Source organism: Mya arenaria, chromosome 6, assembly GCF_026914265.1.
Source record: "Mya arenaria isolate MELC-2E11 chromosome 6, ASM2691426v1".
Classification (NCBI taxonomy): Eukaryota; Metazoa; Mollusca; class Bivalvia; order Myida; family Myidae; genus Mya; species Mya arenaria.
In genome coordinates, this window is record NC_069127.1 from 60,190,986 (window position 1) to 60,202,645 (window position 11,660).

The 11,660-nt window shown below is 35.5% G+C and overlaps 1 protein-coding gene across 1 annotated transcript; it reads left to right on the forward strand.

Annotated features, from left to right (window-relative positions):
* Positions 1-222: 222 nt before the first annotated feature.
* On the forward strand, positions 223-4,181 carry LOC128237955 (uncharacterized). Its single transcript, XM_052953530.1, has 7 exons — positions 223-235; positions 843-947; positions 1,611-1,688; positions 2,476-2,608; positions 3,147-3,280; positions 3,683-3,783; positions 4,041-4,181. The coding sequence occupies exons 1-7, from the start codon at positions 223-225 to the stop codon at positions 4,179-4,181; spliced, it is 705 nt and encodes a 234-aa protein (XP_052809490.1).
* Positions 4,182-11,660: the final 7,479 nt, after the last annotated feature.

An 11,660-nucleotide genomic window follows, 5' to 3' on the forward strand; every position in this document is an offset into this window, starting at 1 on the left:
GGTGTAAAGCATCGATACACGGGGTACAACTTTCCTGGGTTAAACCAGTACTGAGTAAACCACTTTTCCAAGCACTACCCTTTAAATGCCGAGCGCCAGGCAAGGGAGCTACTTGTACTAATTTTTAACGTCTTTTGGTATGACGCGGCCAGGGATCGAACCCATGACCTCCCGCTCCGTAGGCGAACGCTTAACCACTAGGCCACGGAGACGGTGAACAAGATGAACATGGAATGTATGTGTGTTGCTTACAAATGTTAGATATCTTGTCATCTATTAAAATCAGGCTTATTGTACTCTTTAACATATATTTGGACGAAGTATTCGTAAAAAATATTGCTGAAATATGTGTGTTGAAATGAAGAACCTCTGTGTGAATTGGGTCATCTTGTGTCGGAAAACTTAATTGTTAGGTCACATAAGAAATAGCCTTTTTATACTGTCTAACCATTTTTTTTTTACCTTTCTTTAAACATGGTGAGATTGCTTCCCTTTACAAATTCTTGGACAACTCTTATACTTGCTTAACATAATTGAATTGATCATCAGATTGGCAGATGTTTAAACCATACAGATGTAATTCAATCGTACTTCATTTGAAAGTTTTCAAAAGACATGTTTCTATGTTTTATTACCTCACAGAGTATGCCAAAAGCTTTAATGGTGTGTTACTGTTTGTCAAAATTGTAGCTCTGAATGCTTGTATGTAACTTATTAAAATTGTAAAATGATCTTACATCTCCTGAAACCTATGTTTGTGAACATAAGACAAATACTTAAATATCTCAAGGCATTGTGACATGGCAGATGTGGGCTCGGTATAGAATTATGATACATTTCAGATGCTGTTAAAGATGGTCATACAGCTGCAGATACTACAGAGGTCACAGAAACATCTGAAGATGCCCTCGGTGAATCAGCAAAAGTCTTGGAACATGCTTATCATGGTAAACTAAAGTGCTAATTAGTTCATACTAATTGATTTAAGCCTGATTGTGTAAAAGCTAAGTTAGCTAACAGCTTATTTTAAACACACTCCAGTCGGTTTCCTTGGTCAAACTCACCAGTATTGAGTGTAAATATGAGAGGAAACTAGAACATTTTCCTGACTGGGGATCAAACCTAGCACATCTTGGCTGCGAGGCGGACACTATAACTCTGAGCCATCCTTACATTAATTGAGTTTATGATCTGAAACAGGTACATACATGTTTTTGTTGCATCTAGACAAGCATCGACTTTAAAGTAATCATGATGTATGCTAAAGGTTTGTAATGAATTGTGTGTGTGTGTTGAAGTCAAACCTCAGAAAGTTTGTTAAGCTTAATTCAGTAAAACTTATGCTCGTTCTCAATTAACAGATTTATTCAGTATGGGTTATTTAATCATTTATTGGGTGTCGCTTTGGGGGACATTGTTTCTCGGAATGACAAAACACATGTTGATTTATACATCTAGATCTTGTATGTTCGTAATTTGGTGATGTAAGCATCTAGTTTGTTAATAATTGCAGGTGTTATTTTTGTACCTGAATACCAGTATATTTGTGTGAACCTTTTAGCTTTAATGAGTTTGTAACAGTATACATTCAACTCAGCTGTGTGTTTCAGATGCTGTAGGGAACAGTGCCACATCCACAGTTGCCTCATCCACAGTTGTCTCTGAACATGCTGAATGGCCGCCTCAAGGTAAATTGAATACAAAAACCAACTTTCTTTGCATAGTTATTTCTTGCTGATGACCACAATCTGTTGATGTTAATTACTTAAAGACTATTTTTCTGTGACGAGGTACCTCATAAAGTAGACATAATGCTTGTAAAGACATGTATTTGGATGAAGTATGCTTCAAGTTGGTGGTTTATTCCACTTTCAATGGATACGTGGCGGGGCCATTTGGTGAATATAGCGTCGTTTTGGCAAAAAAAGGGGAAAAAATAACATTATTCACGTGTTCAACTTGTTTTCAAATCTTTTATTCGTCAAACCTGTCGACATATTCAATTTCGGCCTCATAATGGGCCAAAAAACACTTGAAAGGAATCGATATATGTGTGTTGAAATGAAGAACTTGTGTGTAAACTAGATCATCTTTTGTCAAATTACTGAATACGAAGATCACATAAGCAAAAGCGTTATCATACTCACCTGACCATTTTGAACCTTTCTGAATAAAGCTTGAACAATATGTTTACATTGAATTTTTGACAACTTTGATACTTGTTTAACTGATAAGGAAATGATCATGTACTATGTTTAGCTATCAGCTATTCTGTGGTTTGATAACCTCACAAAGTATGCTAAAAGCTTGTAAAGATTTGTGTGTTGCTCACTTTTTATGTGTTTAATATTGTACCTCAGAATGTTTGTATGTAACTAAAATTTTTAGGATTTTAAGTTTTAGGATGGTCCAAAGTTTGGACCATCGTGGCCCTCTTGTTAAAAATATTAGCTTATATTCTTTGTTGAAACATAGGTTGTTATTTCATAATGAACAAAGGAGATGAAAACCAGACAATATCTGAAGAGAATGATGAAGTTGATTCTGCTCAGAGTGAAATGACCATGGAGAGAGAAATGGAATTCAAGACGGAGATTAAATGTATAAGGTAAAGGATATAAGAGACTGTTTATACTAATTAATGGCAGCTCAATGTTAAGACTGTTGAGGTCTAGTTTCCTTCACCGGTAAAACCAGAATGTGTCTGTTTTAAAAGATTGTCAGAAAGATGTACATGTATCCCTGATGGGCATCGAACCCACAACTGTTTGAGTGAAATACCTGCACAAAGACCAGATTATTCACCTTGCTTTCAAGGAATCTTGTTTTGTCATTTCATTTTATTGATTAAAGATGTGTTCAATACACATATTATGTATAATCATTAATGTAAGTTTCTTTCATGTACTACTATATACTATAAAAACATTTGTGCCTGCTTCCACAATAGAAAGGGCTACAACAGACACTATACTATGGAATTGTGAAACACTTTATTTGACAGCAGCTATATGTAACTTGTGCTAAACTTTTCTTTTACGGTATATTAAACAATGGTATGTACCAAGCATACTTTGTAGTTCTAAAGCAATTGTTTGCAGGACATGTTTTTCTATTTTTGTACATTTGCCATGCCTTTTTTGCAGCAATGTTCAAGATTTGACCCAGGAGCAGCTGCAGTACATGGTTGATAAGAGTGAGAGGCATCAGCAGAAAATATTTGGAGGATACATTCTCTGCGAGAGACATATTGCATTCAAGCAGGGAGGAAGAAGCAAAAGTAAGGCATTTGAACAATTTTAGGAATATATGCACTGTACTTTTATGGATGATGATGATTTAATTAAGGGGACATCAAATAATTTGTTTGTTAGATTTCGACCGAGACAACTTGAAGCAAGGAGCGGGAGAAATGAAATTCATATTTCCCATTTCTATTACCAGGAGCTGAGAAAGCTGAAACCATTTAATTCTATAATGCTATAAATACATTCTTGAATTTTCCCTTCTAAATACAAGTTCAAAAAGAAACCAAACAACACACAAAAAGTATGCACATTATTATCCTGCTGTATTTTTATTTTTTTATTGTTTCGTATGAACTGATATTAAAAAAAAAGATTTAAAATTGCAACTGTAAACAACATTGTAAAAAGGTATCCTGTGTTTTGTTTTGTTTCAGGAGAGCTGGACTTAAACTCGCGTATTTGTTCTTACACAGACGAGCAAGTGGACACAGTCATGCAGGCCCTTGAAAACATCTTCTGTAAACAGGATAACAAGGTTTGTCAGCCACTTCTACAAATATCAAAGATAAGTGGGTTATTTATCCTCTACTTTATGACAAATGCCCTTTGAGTTTCAAATGCAGGGGAAGTGGTAACCTTTGATTTTAAAACCACTGGATGAGGTACTACTTTCTTGATATAATTATGAAAATTATATTGTCTTTTACTTTAAAATATATTTTACGCCCAAACACCAGGAGGGTTAAATAATAGTCCATAGTGGAATGAAATTATTGTTGATTTCTATTTCAGTACCTGGACTATCTGCTGAGGGTTCTCCTTCCAGAAATGCTTGTGAAGATCCATATGGACATACACCATACCAGCCATGTGGTCAGTGAACAGATTATGGCCCATGACTTCCACCCAACTCTCTTTAATACAGGTATATGATATAGACTGAAGCCAGAAGGTTGCAGTTTGAAAAACTTATGTTTTTGAACAATGCACTTCCCTAATCCCTATTGGGTTGAATTATCTGTCCGCATTTCAAAGCAGAGGGAGACATAATGTTTTGGGGCCCCTCAAGTCAAGTAAATATTTGATTATATGGAATCCGACAATAAACAAATATTGACTTGACTTGAAGGGCTGCCTGAAGTTTAATTGATGTTTGAATGTTGCTTATGAATGCAGACTTATCTTGTTTCCCATTAAAAGTGTTGAGAGAAAAATAAGATATTTTTTTATAATTCAATAGCTTTGCCACACTCTGGCTGTCTGTTATATCGATGGATGAAGTATGCTTCCAGTTATTGATGAATTGTGTGTGTTGAAATGAAGTACCTTTGTGTGCACTGGATCATCTTTTATTGAAAAACTAAGTTGTAAGGTTAAAAAAGCCCTGTTGTACTCTAGAGACCATTTTGGCACTGTCTTCATAAACTATGGTCATACTGGTCTCCTTGACAAATTCTTGGACAACTTGGATACTTGTTTTTCATAATTGTATTTATCTTGAGATTGACCATTGTTTAGACCACACAGCTCAAATGCAATCATATTTGTTTTAAAAGGTTTCAAAAGACAAGTCTCTATGTTTTTTATGCACCCGAAGGTGGGGATATTAAAATCGCACCGTCCGTCCGTCCGTCCGTCCGTCCGGCGTTGTAACTTTCCCTTGTATGGACAGATTTTAAAATTACTTGCCACATGTGTTCAACATATCAAGACGACGTGTCGCGTGCAAGACTCGTGTCCCTACCTCAAAGGTCAAGGTCACACTTAGTGTTTATTCACAATGGAGTGCTGCATATAAGGACATAGAGTATAGGTTGTCGTGTCTGGGCTGTAACTTTCTCTTGTATGGACAGATTTTAAAATAACTTGCCACATGTGTTCCACATACGACGACGTGTCGAATGCAAGACCCGTGTCCCTACCTCAAAGGTCAAGGTCACACTTAGTGTTTATTCACAATGGAGTGCTGCATATAAGGACATAGAGTATAGGTTGTCGTGTCCGGGCTGTAACTTTCCCTTGTATGGACAGATTTTAAAATAACTTGCCACATGTGTTCAACATACCAAGACAACGTGTCGCGTGCAAGACCCGTGTCCCTACCTCAAAGGTCAAGGTCACACTTAGTGTTTAATCGCAATGCAGTGCTGGATATAAGGACATAGAGTATAGGTTGTCGTGTCCGGGCTGTAACTTTCCGTTGTATGGACAGATTTTAAAATAACTTGCCAAATGTGTTCAACATATCAAGACGACGTGTCGCGTGCAAGACTCGTGTCCCTACCTCAAAGGTCAAGGTCACACTTAGTGTTTATTCACAATGGAGTGCTGCATATAAGGACATAGAGTATAGGTTGTCGTGTCTGGGCTTTAACTTTCTCTTGTATGGACAGATTTTAAAATAACTTGCCACATGTGTTCCACATACGACGACGTGTCGAATGCAAGACCCGTGTCCCTACCTCAAAGGTCAAGGTCACACTTAGTGTTTATTCACAATGGAGTGCTGCATATAAGGACATAGAGTATAGGTTGTCGTGTCCGGGCTGTAACTTTCCCTTGTATGGACAGATTTTAAAATAACTTGCCACATGTGTTCAACATACCAAGACAACGTGTCGCGTGCAAGACCCGTGTCCCTACCTCAAAGGTCAAGGTCACACTTAGTGTTTAATCGCAATGCAGTGCTGCATATAAGGACATAGAGTATAGGTTGTCGTGTCCGGGCTGTAACTTTCCGTTGTATGGACAGATTTTAAAATAACTTGCCAAATGTGTTCCACATACCAAGACGACGTGTCGCGTGCAAGACCCGTGTCCCTACCTCAAAGGTCAAGGTCACACTTCGTGTTTATTCACAATGGAGTGCTGCATACAAGGACATAGAGTATAGGTTGTCGTGTCTGGGCTGTAACTTTCTCTTGTATGGACAGATTTTAAAATAACTTGCCACATGTGTTCCACATACCAAGACGACGTGTCGCGTGCAAGACCCGTGTCCCTACCTCAAAGGTCAAGGTCACACTTAGTGTTTAATCACAATGGATTTGATGATAAAACCTCGTTTGGGGATGTATACAAGACTGTTGAAAATTCTAATACAGTCATGTAGATAACCCTTAGATATCTTGATATGCTTTGGACAAACAATAAAATTAGAAACTGAATTTAAACTATGTTTACTAAAGTAATTTCCAACTATAAATGATTTGAAAAAGTATACAGATACAATAATTCTTCACTATTTCATCTCCATAGTACAAAGATTGCCATCAACATTTTCATCAGGGAAAAAAACAGCAGCAGAATAACAAATATGAGTGACAAAATCATAACATGGATGACCAAATCAGTCAATCTAAGAATAATATAGCAAATATCAGTGACTAAATCATTCCAGCTAAATATAGCATTGCAAATATCAGTGAGTAAATCATTCAAACGATATATTATATAGCAAATTATGTGTGTCACTTTATCTAGGATTGCGTACTTTGTGGCCCAAATCATTCAAACTTCATTTAACATTGCAAATATCTTTGACGAAATCATTCAAATTTTATATAACATTATTCAAACTAAATATAACATTGCAAATATTTTTGACCAAATCATTCAGGCTTAATTCAACTTAGCAGCCAAAATCATTCAAAATACAACACAGAAAGTATAAGTAAACACTGTAATAGAACATAGCAAATATAAGTACCAAAAGCATTCTAGCTAAATATAATATAGAAAATATGTGTGACTTAATCATTCAAACTTTATTAACTATGCTAATATTGTTAACTAAATTATTCATACCAAAACATTTACATTTAATTCAACTTAGCAAATATAAGTGACCAAATCATTCAAACTGAATACAACACATTCAAAATTAGCTACTGTTATTTGAGAAATAATAATATTATGATTTGTGGGTGAATTAGTTTATCAAGTATTGGCCGGTGTACACCACTCTCTGATGATATTTGGAAATAAAAATGTTCGCCACTAGGGGTTTAATAAATGTAATAAACTAACCAGAATTAGAGATAAAGGTACATGTAGTCAATATCATTTCTGACTAAATCAATCAAACCATACAACACACGCAGTGGCATGTTTCACTGGCAGAAACGTTGACATTTCATAAATGTTCATTCTTGGCGCTTTTTTATATTCTTATGTAGAAAACACCAAGCTGTAATCTTTATCACACAAATTAAGGCTTTTCCATCACCAGAGATGTAAAACGAATAAAACAATCAACATACATATACTTATACAAAAACACACAACGATTTCTCTTTGTGTGTATCTTTTTACATGATCATTACATGATCATAATACACATGTTACTATAAATAGTAACATTTTACTACAGAAATTCGTTCCCGCAATAATGATTATCGTTTCCGCCCGTGAGATTATCACGGCACGTCAAGGCGATTATGGCATAATTGCCTGACGAAGACGAGAACGTGAACACTGACGTCATTTTCACGAACATAAAAATGGCCGCCGTATACTTGGTAGGCAAACATTTAAACATTAAAAGTTGTAAAGGGATTAAAATGGAACTATGCAATAATAGTGAAATTAGTTTTACCAATAATACCACCTTCCATGTTTCAGTAACGAGTACTACCCGAAACCGTACCAGATGTTTACATTCGGTAATATTCATACAGCAGTGAGACAAGGAAATGTTTTGTTAAAACGTTTTGTTTTACTTTATTCGCTGAGAAATGTTAATTATTCCAGCGAAATGGCTAGGGTCATTCAAGCCGAGATTTTTATGAAACTGCTCCTAGGCTTGATCGATCCTAGCTGTGCTGACCTATTGAAATGAACACCACAATCAGCCGATGTAAAACAGGAAATATTTGAAGAATGGAAAAAATGCAGGCTTATTCTGAAAACACGTACGAAAAGGTTTGCTATTTTGATTTCCACTCACTCGTTTTTTTCGCAGCTAATGCCATTCAAACCATTTTGTTATATCTCATTTTTAAGACTTTCAGACTACATGCTAATCATATGACATATCCTTCATTATTCCACAAAATCATGTTTTTAAATCTATTTGAAATTATTGACAAATGACAAAACATATGTATTATACAGGATAATACATGGTTGACCATGGCTAAAGCCCTCGGGCAATTATTCCTTCCACTGGGGTAATTATCAACCAAAAGCCATGGTCAACCATATATCATTCTATAAGTAATCTTCAAATGTAAACATCTTAATGTTCAAATGTATTCATTTTGGAATGCAGATTGGCATAATTTAAAATTTTATTTTATGCAGGAGATGTTGAAGATTATTGGTTTGAACTTTGGTAATATTTTAAAGAAGATCATTTCAAATTGAGTTTAAGTAATTTCGATTATTAAAGACTAGTTTCTCCCAAAAATATACTGTCTTGTTACAAAATAAACATTGAAAATATTAGTGTATTCATCGTTTAAATCCGCTTATAAATCATCCTTGTACTAGACGTGTATTTACCCACTTACTTTAACAAACATGTATTTACAGTCATATTAACACTTTAAAGAAGTAATACGAAATCACGATATTAGACTAATTATTTTGTCTATTCCATAATGATTACTATTTTTCACTCATTGACAAAATTACCATCAACGAGAATTAACGTGAAGAAGCGTTTGTCTTTACAATTGTTGAAATACTGAATGAGACCAACATATTTTTACAAAAGCTTATATGAACGATTTGTGGTGGGCATATCGAAAAAAACAAAAAACAATTGGTCATTAGAGTACAATATTGTACTCAGGTTTTAATGACATATTAATGCGAAATAACTCTGTAGTTTTAGGTTATATTTTCAGTCATTTCAACTACCCACAACAAATCTTTTTCAGCCCTTCAATTAAAATGTGTTCTGTTTACCTATACAACCACAAAGGGTTGATTAAAATAAATATTTATAAACAGTTGTTTCTTGAATTATAATGATTTGAAAGGAAATACTTTACTATTAAACTTATTATATCTGTAAAACACTAGCATATACAATGTAATATACCCGAGTAGGTCATGTGACCTGGATTTTTTTTTGCATGACACACTCTTCAACACACTCCCTTTCTTATTTAAACTATCCTTGATGGCCTATACACACGTACACTTTTACAACCACTTTTGACATATAGCCTGTTTTGCTGCTCACTGAAGCAGACACCCAATGGATACTGTAAATCATCCTTCTCCCCAAGCAGCTGGATCATCTGACTATTCGGCAGGTGTAGGCACATGATGTTGTTACTTTCAGAACCACAGATAAGCAGCTTGCTTCCCACTGCAGTCATGCCTGCTGGTCCTCTCAGTGCAGGATCCTGGAATGTCTGTAGGATGTTAAGGTCCATGTCCAGCTTGGTGATGGTGTTCTTCTCAGATTCGGACACAAATATCACTGCGTCCGGGGCTTCACTGACCACTGTCAGACATAATGAAATGCTAAAGATCGACTTCCCACTGTCATTACTGTCTTTCTTGACTTTTCCACTCATGTCCATTATAACAACTTTTCCACTTAAGTAAGCTACTATTAACCTTTCATTATGGTAACAAATATATTGACTTCCAGTACCCACCTTGATGCTTTCTTCAAGGAACAATTGTCCCAGTGCATTCAGGAACTGAATACTTCCATTTACTGAACATACAGCCACCCTGTCCCCGGGGAGAAGACAAATACTCCGTGGTCCACTTAGCATACTGACCTGGCACATGAGGTTGTTAGTCCTCAGGTCAACCATTTTCACTTTTTTATTGTCAGGATCAACCAGTATCAGCCTGTCTCCATGAAACAGGATCATGTCTGTCAGGCAGACGGGAGAGGCGTCAGATGGAGACTTGACATTGATGGTTGTGGCTGGTGTGAACTTCATGCTGATTAGATCATCGGGTTGTTGCTCTATTAAAGAAAAGATCAATTACTTCCAAATCCAAGTGTATAAAAAAATCAGAGGTAAAAAAATATTTGATAAGTGTACAAAAAAATTGTTTTTGTCCTTTTTACTAGGTAATTTGTGGCCAAGTAGCTATTAATAAAAAAACCAATTTTTAATGGCTAATATTTCACGTTTAAGGTTTTCGTCTTGTTTTGGTCAATAAAGTCAAATGCACTATACATAATAATACATATATCTTTTTAAAGATTGAAAGTAGATGCCCCCTTAAATGTTCGAGATATGTAGTGCTAGATAAAGAAAAGTATATTAACTGTTTAAATTTCAGAATATATATTTAAGTGTGGAAAAAACACAATAAAAACACTATAAATTAAAGTCGTAAGGCATCTACCAGCGTGCTTAAAAAATGTAGCATAAAACTTACTTGATTGTATTTCACCATGTTTTGACTATTAAAACAAATAATACAATTATTTCTTGAATGATATTCAATGTGAAATAAACTTGAATTTTATGGCAGGTTTGGATTGTTTGATTTTTGAATTAAGGCAAGTTATCGATTGGACAGACTTGACTTTGTTGATTAAGTGCATTTCACATACATTGAACTATTATTAAGAACATAAACTATCTATAGTTGATGTCATTCTTACGGTGGCACAGAGGTGACATGTGTATGTTTTTATTAATCTCGTGCGGATAAGATACTAAGTCGTGCGCAGGACAAACTAAGTCGTGCGCATGAGTTACTAGGTCGTGCGCACGATATACTATGTCGCATGTTATGACAGTAACAATGTCATGGAGAAATGCGTCAGGTTTGGGCCTTGAACCAACGACCTTCTGTTTAGTACTTATGCACGATACCAAATGAGCTTACATGTCAAATTGAGAGTCCTTTTACAAACATTCGTGAAATATAACAAAATGATTATCGTGATCATCTCTAACACATTCCCTTGAAATACTCCTCTTCGTATTTATACACGTTTAGGATTTTATTCCACTTATGGAAAGCTTTGGCTTAGTCAGAGTTTGGCACCCTGAACAGATACTTGCAAACGGCAGACCCTTTTGAAATGGCCAAAAATCAGAGGAAGCTTGATTGGACGAATACCGTGAATATGGCGGTAAAGCTACACCTATGTGTTTCAGGAACGAGGTTACAATAGAATATGTATGTGGCAAAAACATTTCTGGTAAAAGTACTATTTCATTCAATCCAAAGGTTGGGCGACGCATTTTCACAATATATTTTATATTTTGATATGTCCAACCCTAACCCCTTTGAATGTCGGTCAGTCTGTCGATAAACCAAACGTTGTCTGATTAATAACTACTTGTTACGTACTGACATAATTATGACGACAGTGATTTTGTACTCAGTACGATCAATATCGAAAATGCTTGAACCTACGGTTCTCAAACTTGGTGGGACCTATAAATCCCTATTGTAGACCGGTATCGATTTTAA